At 38.5% G+C, this 22,728-nt stretch overlaps 1 protein-coding gene across 1 annotated transcript in view; it reads right to left on the reverse strand.

Annotated features, from left to right (window-relative positions):
* LOC126330686 (RAD50-interacting protein 1) overlaps positions 1 to 22,728 on the reverse strand; it is a 128,758-nt gene that overhangs the window by 63,111 nt on the left and 42,919 nt on the right. Inside the window, exons 2-4 of the mRNA XM_049996386.1 lie at positions 18,670 to 18,911; positions 5,552 to 5,725; positions 3,598 to 3,729 (exon numbers count right to left, since the gene is read on the reverse strand). Of these exons, the coding sequence (XP_049852343.1) occupies positions 3,598 to 3,729; positions 5,552 to 5,725; positions 18,670 to 18,911 (548 nt within the window). The remainder of the gene's footprint in view (positions 1 to 3,597; positions 3,730 to 5,551; positions 5,726 to 18,669; positions 18,912 to 22,728) is intronic.

Genomic DNA, 22,728 nt, shown 5'->3' on the forward strand with positions numbered 1-22,728 from the left:
CTTCCCCAACATGAGTGCATCTTGCAGGTGGATAGCTGTTCAACAAACCACCAAACTATAATTTAAAGGACTCACGTGATCGTGTTGTGATGTCAAACACAGTAGTAAAACAAAATCATGTCGACAGAATGTACATGATCTAAGAGTGAGCTAACAAGCTAAATGTGCCAAGTGAAAAGCCAGAGGGAATCAAATCAGTTGTGCACAGATACCTGGTGCTACATACCTCCAGAAAAAGCTAAGGACTTGTTGAATCCATGCCATGCAGGATGACTGCTGCATTGTTCAAAAGGATGACCCACATGCTATTATGCAAGCAGTCATAATGTGTTGGCTCATCAGTGTATGTAATGAACAATGACACACCTTTTTAAGGTGCCATGAATCACTGATGTAGTGCACCCATTTCCAAGCCACAATCAGATTGCAGACTGATCTGAAAGTACACTGGCCACAAGGAACTCATTACATTCTGTACATACTTTTAACTGCTGAAAGATAGAAAGTGGTGGTGGTGTGGTGGTGGTGGTGGAGTAATGGTGTGGGAACATCACTATACAACTTGTGAAGCTGTGAGAGACAACAATATGCGATATTGATGATGGACTCTCCTTGTACGCATAAGCAGTTCCCACTGAGAGAGGCATTTTACATTAAGCTCTCTGCCCTTACCCTTTAGTAATATTCCCTCCCCCCTTTATCTTTTACAGGGTGACCAGTGAAGCAGTCCCTGATTTCAAAATTAAATATCTAGAAAATTAAGATAGACGAGTGCAACAAAAGGTGTATATATTGTGAAAGCTGTAAGAATTTTATACAGAAGTTTCAAAATAGTTTGAAAAGTTGCTAACTGATGGTTTTGTGTGCTGTGCAGCTTGTACAGCATCAACACACATAATTAAACTGACCTCTGCAAGCAGTCTTGTCAATCAAACAATATTTTCAAAATGTCCACCACTTGCAGTACAGATATGTGCAAATGAACAAAGAAACTTGCCATCACGTCCTGCAGTGTCTCAATTGAAATGGATTCAGATACAACCTGGATTGGAACTTCAAGCTCATCCAGCATGGTGAGATGAATCCGGCAGACAGAGTCTTTCAATGTGCCCCACAAAAAGTAGTCATACAGAAGCTAATTGGGTGAATATGGAGGCCAATCCATTCCTGCACCAGTAAATTTGCAATAATTCAACACAATGACTCTATTCCCTCTGTGTTCATAAAAGCAAAACACCTTTCCATTGTGATGAGGTGTGTCCCCATCTTGCACAAACTACTCGGTCGCTGGCTGATTGTGCAATGTGTGGTGGCAGATTATTCAAAAATTGCAATGAAACAGTCCCTAGTGATTGTTCCTCGCATGATAAAAATAATGATAATGCCTCTGCTGCATATCACAGCCCAAACAGAAACTCTGGGAGTATTCACTGGTTTCACTTCACACAAACAGAGATTTATGGAACACCAAAATAGCTAGTTTTGTTCTTTCATGACTCCGTTCAAGTGGAAGTGTACTTCATCTGTGAACCGGATTCAGCCAAGATCAAATTCTTCATTATCAATCATTATGAGAGCCTGTTACGCAAAGTCAGCCCTCTGACACACAGCTGGTACAGATATAGCTTAATGCCTTTAGATTTTGAATGGAAACAGTTATAGGATCTGTCTGTATTTTCTGGCTCAATTGCTTCAAACCTGTCTCTGCTGCAATTCTTTGGATGGATTTCCTTGGATTTTTCTGAATAACTGCAGAAACTGTGGTGGCATTTTCAGGAGTAACTACAGTTTAGCTGGAGCCAACATTTCTGGGTAGATCACTAACCATGCTGCCTGTCAGTCGCAATTTTGCAAAGACCTTGTGAATAGTTTTTGCACCAGGTCCTTTTTGGAACACTAAATGATGTATGAAAAATGCACCTTGTTGTCGCAAGACTTTGTTCTAACGCATGGTATTCCTGTACCAGAAAAACATCTAGTTTAATTAAATACATGATTTCAATCTCTTCCTTTGGTATGCTAGCCAGATTTCACATTTCAGTGGTGAACTGATCACTCTGGGCAGTGAAGCATTATTTATAGGTCCTACACATTGCGATTACAATGCCATCTTTTAACGACTTTTTGAACTATTTTGAAATTTCTGTGTGACTTCTTTGATTGTGCCATACTAACATCAGATCAGGGTGATCTTAGGTTGTGTTAATTATTATATTACTATTACAATTATTATCATGAATATACTCCATGGTGCTATAATAATAATAATAATAATAAATGAATCTTTATTATTATAACATTTTCTGGCATAGTGCCCAGCAGAGAATGAGTATGATGAACTGGAAATCATTCTGCTACCATTTCAGAACATGAAGTGCTGATGTCAAACACAATACTAAAAAGAAATCACATCCACAGAATGTATATGATCCGTGAGTGAGATAACATGATCTAAATGTGCCAAGTGAAAAGTCAGAGGGAATCAAATCAGATTTACTCAATTATTACCTTGGCCCTGAAGGAGTGACACACACAGTCCTCCCCTCGAACACGTCCTGATGCAAACATAACTGCTGGTGCAACAATCATTCCAGGAGTGTCCTAACAAGTCTTTTGAAATAAACTGTCAACTACCTTATTTAATCTCTTAAATAACTGAAAGTGAGGTGACAACTACACAAAAACTTCAGAGTACTTCTTCAGTTCCTCTGAAGCTTATGATATGGCTAGTTGAATTCTGATCATTCAATTGCAACCAAATTAGCCTATCAGTTTATATGGGTTATTAACTAAGCACCAAACCACAATTTTAGTACAAGTGATGTGCTCTGCATTCATTCCTCAGTCACTCCTTTCAAACGTTAATTTCTATTCATGTTTAGTTTTCAACATTTCTCAGAGAAATGGGCTATACAAAATTAATGCTAATGGGGCACAGCAGATGCCCAAGAAGCTGCTCATTGATGACTATCATCACAGTAACCAAATATGATGATCATTTAGGAATGGTGGGGTTTTCATGCATGTTCCCTGTTTCTACAATCTATTCCCAGTACTACTGCTATTTATCTATAAGGACAAGCTGCAGAATATTTATCTAATCATATAAATAAAATAGAAAGAAACTTCCAAGGGAAGTCTTTCTGCTCCCGGGATTGGAATGACTCCTTACCCTCTCCCTTAAAACCCACATCCTTTCGTCTTTCCCTCTCCTTCCCTCTTCCCTGAAGAAGCACCCATCGGTTGCGAAAGCTAGTAATTCTGTGTGTGTGTTTGTGTGTTTTGTTCATTGTGCCTGTCTGCCGGCGCTTTCCCGCTTGGTAAGTCTTGGAATCTTTATATATATATCTAATCATATACATACAGGTCCATAGGTAATTAATGTAATTGCTAATTTTTTGCAAATAAAAGCTTGTTTCTTTTTTTAAATCCACCAAAGAGCTCCAACAGCAATATGTATTTATTTATTTCAAAAAATTTGAGTATTTAGTGAAAATCATTGGACTTCTTCCAATTCCTACTGTTTTCATACTTACATTTTAGTGACAGTTCAGATTTAAATTATAGAACTAGCAGTGTTGAATTCCTGAAGGATACGGTAACTGCAAATGCAACAGGTACTCAGTCAACTGCTGGAACTTCTGTGTTACTTCTGGAGGAGGAGTTGCAACTAGCAAACTGGTGTTTATAAAGGGCCATTTTAGTGACTGCAACACCTCATCGAATTCACTGAAAAATTACAAGGCATGAGCATGGTACATTTAAAAATATCAGTAACAATGATTACAATAAAATGAATAAAGATATCAAACAAAGGTTAAGTGGACATGGGGCTCAAAAGCTACTGACATGTTGTCTGCCTCACCTACTGTATTTTACTTAGATTTCCCTTTCCTTTTAAGTATATCACTTTCTAAGTATCTGCAATAATATTAATTATAACCCCTCTGACATACTACTGGCACGGGCATTATCTCAACAATTTTATTCTTGAGCAGTAACTGTTCACTCCTCTTTAAAGTTATTTACATACAACAATTTGTTTACATCAGATGAAAAAAGCTATTTTTTTCTGTTCTTGGAGTTTTGGACTATGTGCTCATCATGTTGTGTACAAATCCGGGCTGGGGCAAAACGTGTGTGTTTATGAGAACTCAATGTGTCAAGATGCTATGTGTAAAACTATTCAACAGGTGGATTTGAATTGGTTTCAGCATCTCTCTGAGAGTCCAGATAACAAGAGTTCCAGCTGCATGTACCAAGGGAATACAATGATCTTTTTTTTCTCAGTTTTCAACATATTGTTGACAGGGAACCAGCAACTTCATTAAATTTCTTACAGTGTTTGTTAATGACTCTGTCAACAGTTCCAGTATTTATATTAGTTTCAAACCTTACAGGTTCATTTTCAACCCTTGTGCACTGAGACTGCACTGACAGTGCCTGATCTTAATAATAAACATTAAAGTGGTTCTTTACAAATTTTTACAGAAAAGTGTCACAAGCCACATGTGCCTCTTACCATGTCAAAATCTTTTAACCTGCAGAAACTGGTTTGCATAAAACACTCATATTAACAATCTGAATTACATTTCATATCATTTTCCTTCAGAACATTGGAAAGTATTAGGGCATTTTCTCTAACAATTTCTGTTGATCTTGTTGAAAACTAAGTAAATGTTTGACTTCAGTTAGTTAGGCAGCAAAGGAACACGTAACACAAACACACTTATTTTTTTTACACTATTCTGCTACACAAGATACAATATGAGCTTCTGTCCACAGAGAGGGGCACTTTATGGATTCCATAGGGATAGCTTGCTGCACTCCAAGTCACTGGTTCAATGGTGACAACTGCTGCAGGAAACTTTAATATCGATCACTGAATGTTCATATATCATAAGCATATTCAACTAACAGCACATCTTATACATGGGAAGGCTGAAAAAAGCAAGTATTCTGAAGAAACTTTAAACATCCTGATTAATAAGTTATTGAGGCCTGTAATTCTAGGCAGTTGAAGGACATACATTGTTTCTGAGAAGCAACTACTGTTGAGAGTATTATCTATATCTAGTGGCCATGACAGATGATGGTAACTGAAGGCATCTTATATTATTATACATGCTACTAGTTCAGTACTAATTTTCAGATATGTGGAATGGCATCACAGGCTGAACACGAATGTTGTGAAGAATGGGGAGGGGCTGGAGAAAACACTGAAGCCTAATGGAGGATAGCTCTTTCAGTACAAATCAATTTAAAACATCCCAATTAAGTACACAATGGCATTAATATTTGTAAAAAGTTAGCATTACCATTCATTACTGTGCTGCCTGTCCACCTCTAATGGGACTCCCTGAATTGCTTGTTATTCCTTTCTTTTTTGACAACCTCTCTGCTCATATTAATGGCAAAAAGTTCACCTTCATTTAATTGTATGTATTATGAGTAGTCATCCAAACAACTTAATTACATTCCTTTGCATTATTTACACTGTACAAAAACTCACAGCATAATTTCTGACATTCACATGTTCAAGTATACTCACACAGACAACTTGTCTTTCAATAAATTGTGCCAAAAGTTGATTGTCTCATGCAGATATGACAGTAGGTGACTGCATTTTGATGAATTAATTTGGTCACTAAGCTCACAGAGTGAACGGAAGAGCTGTATGCTTCTATGGTCATCCTTCTCTGTCACAGTTCTTTCTAGATCGCAACTGTAACAAAAAAAATTATTACTTGTTATTATACATGTATCATCAAAACTGCATTTTGTACATTGAGAAAACTATGTTGATTGTTAAAGTACCAATACATTTTCAAAAATACAATTTACAAACTTCTGAATGTTATCATTTAGGAAATCAGAGGTGGCTGTGAAAACTGTTCCAACTAAAATATGCTGCTTTCAAGCACAAGAAGTGCTCCACATTACACTGAAAAGAGACTGTTATCAGGCGGCACAGTGCAATCACAACCTAGGACAAGAAAATACTACTCACTGAAGATGTTAATCATGTAAGGATATTGAGCAACCAATACGATCCTTCAAGTATCAAACAATGTCCAGGCAAATGCATACATATGTTCATTAGGATCTCTGATTTTGCTAAAGCCCCTCTTTCCACCCTTCGTTTGTTATTCTGTTTACAAACACCAGTGTCATGTCCATATATATGACACTACTAACACATTCACAAGCTCTTTATTGAGATATCTGAGGGTAACATAAACTGAACTGGGCATTTTATGAAGAAAGAAAACACGTCACTCACACATCATAACAATTTTCCCTTATTTGCAATGTCATTATGAAATAAATGGGGCGTTCTCTTATCCTAACATTGTTCACATCACAAACAGTGATATATTTTTATGTACAACATTCTCTCTACGTTGTTTCAACATTGATAATGACAGATCCATGGTGATGACAATCCAGCTCCAACATAATTATTCAGTACTATGATGCCTCTGCCAAGAAACCAAATCTTGAAAATACTTCTAATTTTCTTACAGACAATATAAAACTTCCAATAGACATAAGACCTAAAAACTACAAGAAACATACAAACATCAAAAAAAGTTTTGCATCACCTTGGTTCTGAGAGTTCCATAACCTGTACAGAAAATTGGAATAGAGATCAACATAAACATCATTTCTGCCCTTTTTATTGCTAATGAAAACCACACATTGCATGATGTATGACCATACAGCGAGACCTTCAGAGATGGTGGTCCAGATTGCTGTACACACCAGTACCTCTTAATATCCAGTAGCACATCTTCTTCCAATGATGCATGCCTGTATTCATCGTGGCATCCTATCCACAAGTTCATCAAGGCACTGCTGGTCCAGATTGTCCCACTCCTCAATGGCGATTCGGCATAGATCCCTCAGAGTGGTTGATGGGTCAGATCATCCAAAACAGCGCTTTTCAATCTATCCCAGGCACGTACGAAAGAGTTCATGCCTGGAAACATGCTGGCCATTCTAGTTGAGCGAGGTCGTTATCCAGAAGGAAGTCATTCACAAGATGTGCATGATGGGGGGCGCAAATTGTTGTCCATGAAGATGAATGCCTCGCCAATATGCTGCCAATATGGTTGCACTACCATTGGAGGATGGCATTCATGTATCGTACAGTCGTTACGGAGTCTTCCATGATCACCAGAGGTGTATGTCGACCCCACATAATGCCATCCCAAATCAACAGGGAATCTCCACCTTGCTGCACTCACTGGACAGTGTGTCTAAGGCATTCAACCTGACCATGTTGCCTCCGAGGATTGTCTGGTTAAAGGCATATGCGACACTCATCAGTGAAGAGAACGTGATACCAATCCTGAGCAGTCCATTCAGCATGTTGCTGGGCCCATCTGTACCACACTGCATGGTGTCATGGTTGCAAAGACGACTTTTCCATGGATGTCGGGGATGAAGTTGTGCATCATGCAGCCTATGCACAGTTTGAGTTGTAACATGACATCCTGTGGCTGCATGAAAAGCATTATTCAACATAGTGGTGTTGCTGTCAGGGTTCCTCCGAGCCATAATCCATACGTAGCGGTCATCCACTGCAGTAATAGCCCTTGAGCACCCTGAGCAAGGCATGTCATCGACAGTTCCTGTCTCTCTCTGTATCTTCTCCATGTCTGAACAACATCGCTTTGGTTCATTCTGAGATGCCTGGACACTTCCCTTGTTGAAAGCCCTTCCTGACACAAAGTAACAATGCAGACACAATCGAACTGTGGTATTTACCATCTAGGCATGGTTGAAATACAGAGAACATGAGCTGTGAACCTCCTTCCCGGTGGAATGACTGGAACTGATCAGCTGCCAGACCCCTTTTGTCTAGCAGGCACTGCTCATTCATGGTGGTTTACATCTTTGGGCAGGTTTAGTGACATCTCTGAACAGTCAACGGGACAGTGCCTGTGATACAATATCCTCAGTCAACATCTGTCTTCAACAGTTCTCGAAACCGGGGTGATGCAAAACCTTTTTTTGTGTGTATTTATCCACAAATTTTGACTTGACACAGATCATAAAAGAAATCGTACTCTACACTTTGCAGCAGTAAATTACGTGTTCAAGTCCCTGGTCCATCACACTTGCACAATTAATCAGCACTGCATACACTTCATAAGGGCAGAAAAAAATAATGTCATCTCTGTATAGTGATGGGGATACTGAGAATCCACAGCACCCAATATATTGATTCTCCCAATATTGCTGGTCCTGTAGTGTCATTGGAAAGCCTTTCTTATGTTGTAAAATAATGTTACTAAGCCTGTGGTGAGTTAAAGATTTGAGGTGTACTATGACGTGCGGTTGATAGTGTATTGCCTCAAAAGCAGGTATCTGAATTCATGTCCTGGTACAGCAAGTAACTTTAGATAACTACATATAACCAATATATTGAAAATTCTACAAATTAATAAAATAACTTCACATCCATAAGGCAGGTCTATGAGATGCTCACACAACGTTCAAATATCATACTACCTTGCCACAAGATTAAAAAGGGTAATCTACCATATGATTCAAATTTCTAAATTGGACTGCATTTCTGGCATGATGAATATTACCAGCATAAGCCTGAGCATTGTATTGTATTGTATTTTAACCAAGCTCCTTGTCTACAAAAGGAGCTTATTATGCATAAGACACTGGACAAATCAGTTTGTATGTGCATGGGATTTCTGCATAAATGTGTATGAAATTACACGCAATACACTTCATACTTTTAAATATTTACCTAATGGACTTCATATATTCAAATATTGTTCAATGGAGTAAAAGCAGTGATGCTGTACATATGAATATAAAAATTTTCTCAGAATTTTGACCTCAGTATTTATTTTCATGCTTTTAAAAAGTTTCTAATAAAGTTTAACTCCCACGTTGCCACTTCAGCACATGGATATGATGACAGGACTATATGTAAGTTTTTGTTTTGTCCTGTAAAATGATTATGAATATTAAACAATATAATGTCCTTACATATTACATTTATTTTAAAGAATATAAGGGTTTACATACTGTAGATACACAGTAAAGTAGGAATGCCACAGATCCCAAACGGAGCTTTACATGTGTCTCAAGGTTCACATAAAAAATAATTATAATGGCCCTGCTTTTACAGTTGGAATGTGCTGACAGCTGTTTTGGAGTTTCTTAAAAATGTGATCCTATATTTAAGATGTGAATGAAAGTAGGCATGATGTGCATTCTTTGCTGTTTTCTCTCTACAGCAGGATTTTAGTGAGCGAAGAAGGTAGAATGTCTTATTCAGTTTTGCATTATGATATTCTATATGCTTATTCCATTTTATGTTGATTTGCAGCCATAATCTCAAGAATTTGGTTTCTGTACTGTTACCAACTGGTTCATCATTCATGAATTTTTGTATGACAGTAAAATAAGTAATTAATAAAAGTTGATTATTCTGTGCTTCGTTACTAAATAATTTTGTGATGATGGTTACTGATTGTTGTAATTCCTCCTTTCTTTCCCCTTTCAATAGATCTGATCCCATTACCGATCCTTCAGGTACACCATATTTAAGTAGATTATACTCAGATAAGTGTTCAGAAATAGTATGAAGGTTGACATTAGTGTGCCTGACGTTCACCGTTTTCTTATGATTGCTCAGGAAGAAAATGATCCAATTGTTGAACAGACCTCAAATGTCATCCTTTTCAAGATTTGACAGAATAACATGTCTTGACATTTACTGTGGATGAAACATGACACAATCAGTGACACTGTTCTCAAATATTTGTATAAGTTCAATAACAATGTTGGTGTCAATGTGGAACTTTAATCTTTTATACAAACTATCTCATCATGATAACGGTGTACTTTATTAATGTAATAACTTAAAAGTTAACATACAATTTATTACAGAAAGTGATTTTCTGTTAGTGCTGTTACTTTCATAAAATATAGATAATGTTAGAAACAGATCTTTACTGTAAGAACGTAACATACAATAGTAGCAAGTAAAATGAGTCTCAAAAAGATCACTCGCCATTTTTATTTTCATGGGACTACACCAAATTCAAAAGCCAATTATTATTTACATAAAAAAGGTTAAAGCAGGTAAAATGGTAATTAAACACTGTAATATAATATAAAGAACAATAGAAATAATACCCTACACTCCCAAAATATTCATATAGCTAAATCATGCATAATTCCTGCTCAATTTTATTGTGCTCACAGTATGAAACATCTTTGAAGAGTCTATAAGTATTCTATAATGAAGAGCATACTCATCTGATGAAAAATAACACCATGCAAAATACTGGGTGATCAAAAAGACAGTATAAATTTGGAAACTGAATTAATCATGGAATAATGTAGATAGAGAGGTACAAATTGACACACATGCTTGGAATGACATGGGGTTTTATTAGAACCAAAAAAATACAAAAGTTCAAAAAATGTCCGACAGATAGCTCTTCATCTGATCAGAAGAGGAATAATTAACATAACAAAGTAAGACAAGGCAAAGATGATGTTCTTTACAGGAAATGCTCAATATGTCCACCATCATTCCTCAACAATAGCTGTAGTAGAGGAACAATGTTGTGAACAGCATTTTAAAGCACGTCCGGAGTTATGGTGAGGCATTGGCGTCGGATGTTGTCTTTCAGCATCCCTAGAGATGTCGGTTGATCACGATACACTTGCGACTTCAGGTAACCCCAAAGCCAATAATCGCACGGACTGAGATCTGGGGACCTGGGAGGGAAAGCACGACGAAAGTGGTGGCTGAGCACACGATCATCACCAAATGACGCGCGCAAGAGATCTTTCACGTGTCTAGCAATATGAGGTGGTTCTAATAAAACCCCATGTCATTCCAAGCATGTGTGTCAATTTTTACCTCTCTATCTACATTATTCTGTGGTTTATTAAGTTTTCAAATTTATACTGACTTTTTGATCACCCAGTACAACTGTAACCACACATTCTCTGATTATCAAGCACAACAAGTCAATAAACATATATGTGAATGACAACTATACCAAAACAACAATCTTTGGCCATTGTGCATACAAAGAACTTGTCCATAAGATTTCTGATGTCTGTCACACAAAGCCCATGAACCATGCTGAATTTCAGAAGTATGAAGATCAAGTCACATGTAAACCTACATACGTATGATGTGGTTGTTGTGGTTTTCAGTCCAGAGAGTGGTTTGTTGCAGCTCTCCATGCTACTCTATCCTGTACAAGCTTCTTCACTTCTGTGTAACTACTGCAGCCTACTTCCTTCTGAATCTACTTAGTGTATTCATCTCTTGGTCTCCCTCTACGATTTTTACCCTGCGCGCTTCCCTCCAGTACAAAATTGGTGATCCCTTGATGCCTCAGAATGTGTCCTACCAACCAATCCCTTCTTCTAGTCAAGTTATGCCACAAATTCCTCTTCTCCCCAATTCTACTCAGTACCTCCTCATAGGTACATGATCTACCCATCTAATCTTCACCATTCTTCTGTTGCACCACATTTCAAAAGCTTCTATTCTCTTCTTGTCTAAAACATTTGTCATCCATGTTTCACTTTCGTACAAATACTATCAGAACAGTCTTCGTGACAATTAAATCTATACTCGATGTTAAATTTCTCTTTTTCAGAAACGATTTCCTTGCCATATCCAGTCTACATTTTATATCCTCTCTACTTCGACCATCATCAGTTATTTTGCTCCCCAAATAGCAAAACTTATCCACTACTATAAGTGTCTCATTTCCTAATCTAATTCCCTCAGGATCATCTGAGATTCTGATTTAATTCGACTACATTCCATTATCCTCATTTAATTTTGTTGATGTTCATCTTACGTCCTGCTTTCAAGACACTGTCCGTTCCATTCAACTGCTCTTCCAAGCCCTTTGCTGTCTTTGATAGAATTACAATGTCATCGGTGAACCTCAAAGTTTTTATTTCTTCTCTGTGGATTTTTATTCTTACTCCAGATTTTTCTTTTGTTTCCTTTACTGCTTGCTCAACATATAGATTGAATAACATTGGGAATAGGCTACGACCCTGTCTCACTCCCTTCCCAACCACTGCTTCCCTTTCATGCCTCTCGACTCTCACAACTGCCATCTGGTTTCTGTACAAATTGTAAATAGCCTTTCACTACCTATATTTTACTGCTGCTACCTTCAGAATTTGAAAGAGAGTATTCCAGTCAACACTGTCAAAAGCTTTCTCTAAATCTACAAATGCTAGAAACATAGGTTTGTCTTTCCTTAAAAGATAAGCCATAGGATCAGTATTGCCAACATTTCTACAGAATCCAAACTGATCTTCCACAAGGTCAGCTTCTACCAGTTGTTTCATTCATCTGTAAAGAATTCATGTTAATATTTTGCAGCTGTGACTTATTAAACAGTTAGTTCGGTAATTTTCAGACCTGTCAACAGCTGCTTTCTTTGGGATTGGAATTATTATATTCTTCTTGGAGTCTGATGGTATTTTTCCTGTCTCATACATCTTGCTCACCAGATGGAAGAGCTTTGTCATGGCTGGCTTTCCCAAGGTTATCAGTAGTTCTGGCGGAATGTTGTCTTCTCCCTGGGTCTTGTTTTGACTTTCAGTGCTCTGTCAAATTCTTCACGCAGTATCATATCTGCCATTTCATCTTCATCTACATCCTCTTCAATTTCCATAATATTGCCCTCAGGTACATTGCCCTTGTACAGACCTTCTATATACTCCTACTGCCCTTCTGCTTTCCCTTCTTTGCTCAGGACTGGTTTTTCATCTGAGCTCTTGATATTCATACAAGTGGTTCTCTTTTCTCCAAAGGTCACTTCAAGTTTCCTACAGGTAGTACCTATCTTACTCCTGGTGATACATGCCTCTATATCCTTGCATTTGTCCTCTAGCCGTCCCTGGTTAGCCATTTTGCACTTCCCATCAATCTCATTTTTGAGATGTTTGTATTCCTTTTCACCTGTTTCATTTACTGCATTTTTATATTTTCTCCTTTCATAAATTAAATTTAATATCTCTTCTGTTATCCAAGGGTTTCTACTAGCTCTCATCTTTTTACCTACTTGATCCTCTGTTGCCTTCACTATTTCATTTTTGAAAGCTACCCATTCTTCTTCTACTGTATTTCTTTCCCCAGTTCTTGTCATTCTTTCCCTAATGCTCTCTCTGAAACTCTCTACAACCTCTGGTTCTTTCAATTTATTCAGGTCCCATCTCCTTAAATTGTCACTGGCCTTGCCGCAGTGGTAACACCAGTTCCCGTCAGATCACTGAAGTTAAGTGCCATCAGGCTGGATTGGTGACCATCCCGTCTGCCAAGTGCTATTGGCAAGCAGGGTGCACTCAGCCCTTGTGAGGCAAACGAAGGAGCTACCTGACTGAGAAGTAGTGGTGTGCTGACCACATGCCCCTCCATATCTGCATCCAGTAATGTCTGTGGGCTGAGGATGACACAGTGGCTGGTCGGTACCACTGGGCCTTCCAAGGCCAGTTTGGCCAGAGTTAAGCTATCTCCTTAAATTACTACCTTTTTACAGTATCTTCAGTTTTAATCTACAGTTCATAATCAATAAATTGTGGTCAGAGTCCACATCTGCCCCTGGAAATGTCTTACAGTTTAGAACCTGATTCCTAAATCTCTGTCTTACCAGTATATAATCTATCTGAAAACTTCCAGTGTCTCCAGGCCTCTTCCATGTATACAACCTTCTTTCATGATTCTTAAACCAAGTGTTAGCTATGGTTAGGTTGTGCTCTGTGCAAAATTCTACCAAGCAGCTTCCTCTTTCATTCCTTACTCCTAGTCCATGTTCACCTACTACTTTTCCTTCTCTTCCTTTTCCTACTAGTAAATCCCAGTCCCCCACGACTATCAAATTTTTGTCTCCCTTAACTATCTGAATAATTTCTTTTATCGCATCATACATTTCTTCAATCTCTTCATCATTGCGGAGCTAGTTGGCATATAAACTTGTACTACTGTGGTAGGCATGGGCTTCATGTCTGTCTTGGTTACAATAATGTGTTCACTATGCTGTTCATAATAGCTTATCCACACTCCTATTTTTTAATTCATTATCAAACCAACTCCTGTGTCACCCATAACTGATTTTGTATTTATAACCATATATTCACCTGAGCAGAAGTCTTGTTCCTCCTGTGGCAGAACTTCACTAATTCCCACTATATCTAAATTTAACCTATCCATTTCCCTTTTTAAATTTTTTAACCTACCTGTCTGATTAAGGGATCTGACATTCCACACTCTGATCCGTAGAATGCCAGTTTTCTTTCTCCTGATAATGACATCCTCCTGAGTAGTCCCCACCTGGAGATCCGAATGGGAGACTATTTTACCTCTGGAATATTTTACCCAAGAGAATGCAGTCATCATTTAACCTTACAGTAAAGCTGCATGCCCTTGGGAAAAATTACGACTCTAGTACATATGTAAGTATGATATTAAATTTCCCGACAATGGTGGCAGTAAGACAAATGATATGACATTCAAATGCTTGGCTAGTAAATTGAATAAATCCTTCCTGACAGTAGCTGAAAACATGGTTCACTAAAAACAGTTCTGTCAAAATAACTTAAGACTAGAAATGCATACTCCACAACCAGATATAAACTTTGCAAAATAGTCTGGTAGAGCGATCACAAAAATCATTAGGTCACTAAAAGCAGTAATTCTCCTGGCTACGATGGAATCTCAATCACAAAAACTAAAATATTGAGCTTTGAAATACCCTTGTAAGTAGTGAATGAGTTAAGGTTTATTTTCTGAAAGACCAATGTATGTAATAGCAACACGTATTTATAATGGTAGTTATAAGCAAGTGACTTCTAATTACTGATCCAGCTCCCTCTTTCCACTGTTCTCATAATTTTCTAGTAGAGTAGTTTTAAGAGATTAGTTTGGATTCCATAAAGGCTTCTCTACTGAGAAAGCAATGCATAATTTCATATATTAAATTACAGTAGAACTAAGCAATAAAAATTATGCACGCATTTTACAGTGATCTTGCCAACAAATCATCTTGTGTAAATCACAAAATTCTGCAGGGGAAAATAAACTGGTACAGCATTCGTTGCTTTCCCTTGCATGAATAGTGTCTTGCCAATACAAAACAGAGGGTCACATTAGTTAATGATATGATGGGAATAAGACTAGATTCAAAGGGCAAAACATTAAATATGGTGTGCCACAAGGTTCAGTGCTTGGCTCACTTGTTTTCATGGCCCACATAAAAGATTTACTTGGGACATCTGAGGATTCTTCTTGGTGATAACTAGTAAACTGACAAAGGGCCCGAACACATCCATTCTAGACACAGCCAACATAACCATAATAAGTAAACTAATAAGGGCCTGAACATATCCATTCCAGACACAGCCAAGAGAAACATGGAACAGGATTACAACTGGTTCACAGCTTACAGCTTAATCCTAAATCTTAAAATACTCATATTATGCATTTCTAAACAAATCAAAGTGACTTACAGGAACCAGAATTACAGATCAGTATGCACACACTTGATGGTACTCCATGTATGAAGTTCCTAAGCATAACTGGGAAGGCACAAAAATGTGGATAAGTTAATCAAAAAGTTCTATTTTGCCTGCTTTGCACTTATAAATTGCTCTCACTGTGTTGACTTGTAGAGAGGATTGTGAAAATACCTTCACTAAATATTGCCCTATGTCACGGTCTGTCATGTCAATGTAGCTAAGGTGAAAAAAGTATATGTTCTGAAAAAGCCTGAAATAAAAATATTGTGTGAAGCTGATCACCAAACTTCTTGAAGAAGCTTCTTTGGGAATCTAAGTGTTCTTAAATTTACAGACCAATACATATACCAGTACTTCCTGATGGTATTTATGGTTAATAACTAAAGTGAATTTAGTAAAACTCCAAAATTCATTACTACAATACTGATACTAGAAGTAAAAATAATTTTCATATAGACTGTGCCATCTTCTCTGCAATTCACAATGAAGTTTAATATTCTGATGCAAATGTCTACACAAGTGGCCCTCAGATAGGAACAAAGCAAAATAATAACTCACTACCCAATCCTTATGTTCCACATAATGGATGAATGAATGTGCAAGACAGGCCATGGGCATAAAAAAAGGAATTGTGCATTCCTTACATTTAATGAGCCAGCTATAGGTGAAACAAATTGACTCCCAAAGATAAAAGTAAACTCTACTGTCAAAAAAGTAGCAACTTTAGGAGTACAGCACATGGTGTTCCAGCACATATGTATTCTAGATAGTGCTAAATAGTGAATATGAACAGTGTTACCCTGGAAAGATAGCATGCACTGCAGGACAGAAGAGTATAGATAAAAGAGGTAAGATACGATGATGAACTTTGGTAACACTATGGAGAAGCTGCCATTTTATGTGTGTCCAATGCAAAAGTTACTATTTTGCAAATAACAATGGTCCCCTGCCATGAGAAAGTGTTTCAAAAACACAAAAAGAAGAAATATTTGTCCCATTGATGACGGCATCATGAAAAATGGCACACAAATATGGATACAAATAGGGTGAGGAAGAAAATTCACTATGTCCTTTCCAACAGAATTATCACAGCATTAGTGCTTAAATAACATAGGGAAGCCATGAAAAATCTAAAGATGGAAGGCTGGATAGATATTTCATTCTGAATGCAAATTCCATGACTTAATTACATTGCCACCTCACTCAGTGTTTTAAAAATACAAATACTTATCAAGAATAATGGACAAACACATGTATTTACATAAGCAACAAACACAACTGTTATTATTATTGTGAGGATTTTCTCTGTCCCTCTCCTCTTCCCCTCCCTTCCCAAAATTCTGCATTTTTCTCTTTATCGTGCATTTGCACTTAATTTTCTGGACGATTCCCACAAGTTTCCATTGATGTTATGATGATGCCGACAAGTTTCTATTGGTGCATAGTGTCCATGTTTTTATAATCTGTTTCAAGATCTATGTGTGACCTGGGATAATACCACCAATATTGTTATTAGAATCAAATCTGTTAACAATACACTTTTGGGTGGGATATATATTAGCAATAAATGGGACATTTCCTTGGTTCCTCTACATATGCTTGTACATGCAGCTGTACTCAGTGCCAAGTGATCTAATAATCAGAGAAAGATATCTATACGCTCGTGGTGAAAGACGTAATATAATTTTTACTTGGAGCAAAGACGTGAACTTCTGGGAGCCACGATATAGCAACTGATGCAACAGATCAAAGCAACCCATCTACTATCTAGAGGGGCTAGATGAAAGGGGGAGGTGGCAAAGCAAATATTGAAATAGACTCCTCAACGAAAGGTGACATACACTCAAAAACATGTGTCTGAGGTGGCAATGATGACCAAAGGCCACCAGAAAGAAAACTAGATGAAAAAAAAGAGGTGAATGATGGATACGAAAGTGGTGACAGATGTAAACAATAGTTATTATATGATGATAATGGTGAAGGCAGCTTAGGATTCTGTGGAAAAAATTATGGCTACATAATGACTTGATCAAACTACTAACCTGAGAAAGTTTCCTCACTGTCACGCATCACCCACATTTTATTCTATGAAATGTTATTGCTGGCAAAACAGAGAAGAAAATTCAACAATATTATGAAAAGGAAAGTTGCTATTCATCGTATAACGGAGATGATCAGTCGCAGATAGGCACAACAAACAGACTGTCACAAATAATCTTTCGGCCAATGAAGCCTTTGTCTAAAATAGACGACACATACAGACATGCGAATGCAACTCACACACACATATGACTGCAGTCTCTGGCAGCTGAAGCCCCACACTGGCTTTAGCTGCCAGAGACTGTAGTCATGTGTATGTGAGTTTCATTTGTGTGTGTGTGTGTGTGTGTGTGTGTGTGTGTGTGTGTGTGTGTGTGTGTGTGTGTGTGAGGGAAGAGGGAGAGGGAGAGGCAGAGGCAGAGGCAGAGGCAGAGGCAGAGGCAGAGGCAGAGGCAGAGGCAGAGGCAGAGGCAGAGGCAGAGGCAGAGGCAGAGGCAGAGGCAGAGGCAGAGGGAGAGGGAGAGGGAGAGGGAGAGGGAGAGGGAGAGGGAGAGGGAGAGGGAGAGGGAGAGGGAGAGGGAGAGGGAGAGGGAGAGGGAGAGGGAGAGGGAGAGGGAGAGGGAGAGGGAGAGGGAGAGGGAGAGGGAGAGGGAGAGGGAGAGGGAGAGGGAGAGGGAGAGGGAGAGGGAGAGGGAGAGGGAGAGGGAGAGGGAGAGGGAGAGGGAGAGGGAGAGGGAGAGGGAGAGGGAGAGGGAGAGGGAGAGGGAGAGGGAGAGGGAGAGGGAGAGGGAGAGGGAGAGGGAGCGAGGGAGTGCATGCGCATGTGTGCATGTTGTCTATTTTTGATAAAAAGCCTCATTGACCGAAAGCGTATTCATGATAGTCTTTTCGTTGTGCCTACCTGCAACTCAACATCTCTACTATATGGTGAATGGTAACTTTCCTTTTCATAATATTGTTATGTTCCATACTGGATTTTCCAGACAAGAAAATTCTATGCATATTATCTTTAATGTTATTAATCTTAAAAAATCAGTACATGACTAGTTTTGATAACAATATATAGATACCAAACATATCGTTTACCTAATATTTTCTATCTCTCTTACGCATATTAGATATGCTTTGCACCTCTCCAGGTAATGAATTTTTTCGATATATTCCTTCAACTCCTTATTTACTGGTTCACTTTTTGATAACTGAAGTGAAACAGTTTTTTTCCAACTTTTGTATTCTGACGTAAGTTCACCAATCTCTCTAGATGCCCCCTCTGCTTCTTTCATAGCAGCACTGACTTTGGTTGGAACTTCACTGCTTGCAAGAGAAAGCTGAGGGCACAGAAAGTAAATTATGTTTAAATACATCTGTATGAAAACTACAACAATTTTTCAGCTGTAATGACACACAAATTACAGTCAAAAACATCGATCATCATTTTAAAGCCTTATAAGAAATGCAGTCTATAATTTTGCCACATATTTTAACTTTGTCTTACCTTGGAAATGAAATAACAGTGGGACTGGACACATTACATAGCAAATTAGGTACACTGAATGAAAATTTGACCACTTTGTGTGTGTTTTTAGAATAACCATTTGTTCAACTGTTTTTATAAGGATAAATGTATACCTGATTGCATTGAACATATGCCTTACCATCTCACAAAACAACTCTTCAATGTATGTGGTCTCCTTTGGAAGTAAAGTATTAGTGGTTGTAATTTCCTCATTAACTGACAATGATTATTCAAATCATACAAAGCAGACAGAATGACCATCCTCTACATAAATTTGCTACTCAACATAGTCTTCAGGGAAACTAATCCACTTGCACTACTGTTGAACCCAGCTCTCAAACTCTGTTACATTGAAAATAAATCCATAAATACATAAACAAATGAAAATAAAAACAGTCTATCACTGAATGAAAAAAGTAGAATCAGATTCAGGCAGTATGATAGAGAGCGGACCCCAGATTTTGAATTAGCAGGTCTAAAGAGACCCCAACTGCAACGTTTCAGCAGTTTTAAAGTGGTGGGAAAAGCACAATTATTAAAGTAGATATATTTATAAATTACAATGAAATGAACACCCTTAGCTGCTTACAGGTGTTGACATACATCAATGGGGACAGATGAAAATGTGTGCTCTGACCGGGACTCGAACCCGGGATCTCCTGCTTACATGGCAGACGCTCTATCCATCTGAGCTACCGAGGACACAGAGGAGAGTGCGACTGCAGGGATTTATCTCTGGCACGCCTCCCGCGAAACCCACATTTTCATCTGTCCCTGTTGACGTATGTCTATATCTACATCTACATTTATACTCCGCAAGAAACCCAACGGTGTGTGGCGGAGGGCACTTTACGTGCCACTGTCATTACCTCCCTTTTCTGTTCCAGTCGTGTATGGTTCGCAGGAAGAACAACTGTCTGAAAACCTCCGTGCGCGCTCGAATCTCTCTAATTTTACATTCGTGATCTCCTCAGGAGGTATAAGTAGGGGGAAGCAATATATTCGACACCTCATCCAGAAACGCATCCTCTCGAAACCTGGCGAGCAAGCTACACCGTGATGCAGAGTGCCTCTCTTGCAGAGTCTGCCACTTGAGTTTGCTAAACATCTCCGTAACGCTATCACGGTTACCAAATAACCCTGTGACGAAACACGCCGCTCTTCTTTGGATCTTCCCTATCTCCTCCGTCAACCCAATCTGGTATGGATCCCACACTGATGAGCAACACTCAAGTATAGGTCGAACAAGTCTTTTGTAAGCCACCTCCTTTGTTGATGGACTACATTTCTTAAGGACTTTTCCAATGAATCTCAACCTGGTACCCACCTTACCAACAATTAATTTTATATGATCATTCCACTTCAAATCGTTCCACACGCATACTCCCCGATATTTTACAGAAGTAACTGCTACCAGTGTTTGTTCCGCTATCATATAATCATACAATAAGGGATCCTTCTTTCTATGTATTCGCAATACATTATATTTGTCTATATTAAGGGACAGTTGCCACTCCCTGCACCAAGTGCCTATCCGCTGTAGATCTTCCTGCATTTTGCTACAATTTTCTAATACTGCAACTTCTCTGTATACTACAGCATCATCCGCAAAAAGCCGCATGGAACTTCCAACACTATCTACTAGGTCATTTATATATATTGTGAAAAGCAATGGTCCCATAACGCTCCCATGTGGCACACCAGAGGTTACTTTAACGTCTGTAGACGTCTCTCCAATGCCTGTAAGCAGCTAAGGGTGTTCATTTCATTGTAATTTCATTCTAACGAGCTGCATTGGTCACTGATGGCATCTGTTCTTTCGGACATGTTCGAAAGAACAGATACCATCTTAGTATGTAATATATAGATATATTTATCTTGCAGCAGAAGAAAAAAGAAAGAGGGAGAGGGGAAGATGGAAATGGACCCATATGCAACCTCTCTCTAGTGGGATGCCCATATTCCACATCAGATTAACAGTTATCTCAGTGACCATAAATCACTTGCAGTATGCTCATAACAACTGAATGGACATAAAAGGCGAAAAAAACACAATTATTATAATCTATGGGAACTATGAAAACACAAAATGTTTGGGAAAAGACAAGTGTCTGTCAAGCTGGTCCAGAGGTTGGGGACAACTGTAGGCCATCTGTGGCTGAACACACAACAGAGGAAATGGAGATGGGCATCCCTTCCACCCCTGCACAGCTGCTGATAAGATAGCAGTAACAACTTCAAATAAAGGTATGCACACCTCTCTCTCAAACAAAATGTGAGATCAGATCTGCTGTTTGGGCATCATTAACCAATACCAGCCAGTGTCCATCACAAGGCAGTGAAATTGAGGCACTCTAACAAGATATGGACCACTGACAGAGATGGGTCCTTTCAGCTGTTGCTGTAGCTGTGAGTCAGCCAGGTGTGGCCAACAGAAAGTCAACAAAGGGTGGCAAATCATCTTCCATAGGTTGTAGACAACTTTATTGTCTTTAGTTTATTGAAACAAGCCTCAGTATGCCATTCCTTGTTCCAAGCCTCCAAAATTGTAAAACAAAGTGTCACCTATACATCTAGTATTGACATCCTCATCCCCAACATTTCCCTCTAGGCAGTCTCCTTAGTTAAACAAAACCTGGATACAACTATGCACCTGGAGGAACACCCAGGGATATGGAGATCAGAAGAAAGGTCATGGAGACTTGAAACCAGCAGCTTCAGAGAACAGCACTGGTCTATGGTTCACTCAAAGAATCACTACATAATAAGAAATTCTTATGTGCAGAGGATTTAGATGGTCAATTATGCCATGGAAATACTGCAACTGCTAGGTAACGAGTGTTGTTACTGACACTCAGCATGTGCAAATACTGATCCGGTTTGATCATCTACTTTAGGACATGAAAAGCCTGATTTATACAGTGTGGCAAAAATGTGTAAATGCAGTATGTCATGAACCTTTTTTAAATAAAAAGAGCAGTAAGAAGGTACCGATGTCAGGCAGAAGCCATCAGTATAGAGGACACAACACAAATTAAGTGGTATGTTGTAGACTGGTCCCATCAAAAGCCACAATGGGAGTTAGGCAAAAGAGTCCTCACTTTGAAAGACCAGTAAAAACAAGTATTCACAATTACTCAAGTAACTGATGAAGTGCCTGTGTGCTTGCTGAAGGACCATATAGACAATATCAAAGACACTTTAGTGCACATCATAAATAAATAATTCACCACAAGTTTATTCCCACAGAAACTAAGGCATGCAAAGGTCCTGCCTCTATATAAGAAAAGCGACCCCGAAAATATAGAAAATTATAGGTGAATCTCTTTTTGTCATCATTTTCAAAATTAATAGAAAACATAATGAGAAATAGACTCATGAGATACCTAACAAAGTACAATCTTCTGTATAAATAGCGGTTTGGTTTCAGGGCTTGTAAAAGCACAGAGTCAGCTACAGCTCAATTTACAAATATTGTTCTGGTAGCACTAGATAAAGGAGGTCATATAACAGGCACCTTCCTTCACTTTAACAAAGCCTTTGATACAGTGGACCACACAATTCCATTAAATAAGATGGATGCTCTAGGTATAAGGGGGGTTGCAAATAATTTGTTTCATTCATAACTG

Source organism: Schistocerca gregaria, chromosome 2 (assembly GCF_023897955.1).
Source record: "Schistocerca gregaria isolate iqSchGreg1 chromosome 2, iqSchGreg1.2, whole genome shotgun sequence".
NCBI lineage: Eukaryota > Metazoa > Arthropoda > Insecta > Orthoptera > Acrididae > Schistocerca > Schistocerca gregaria.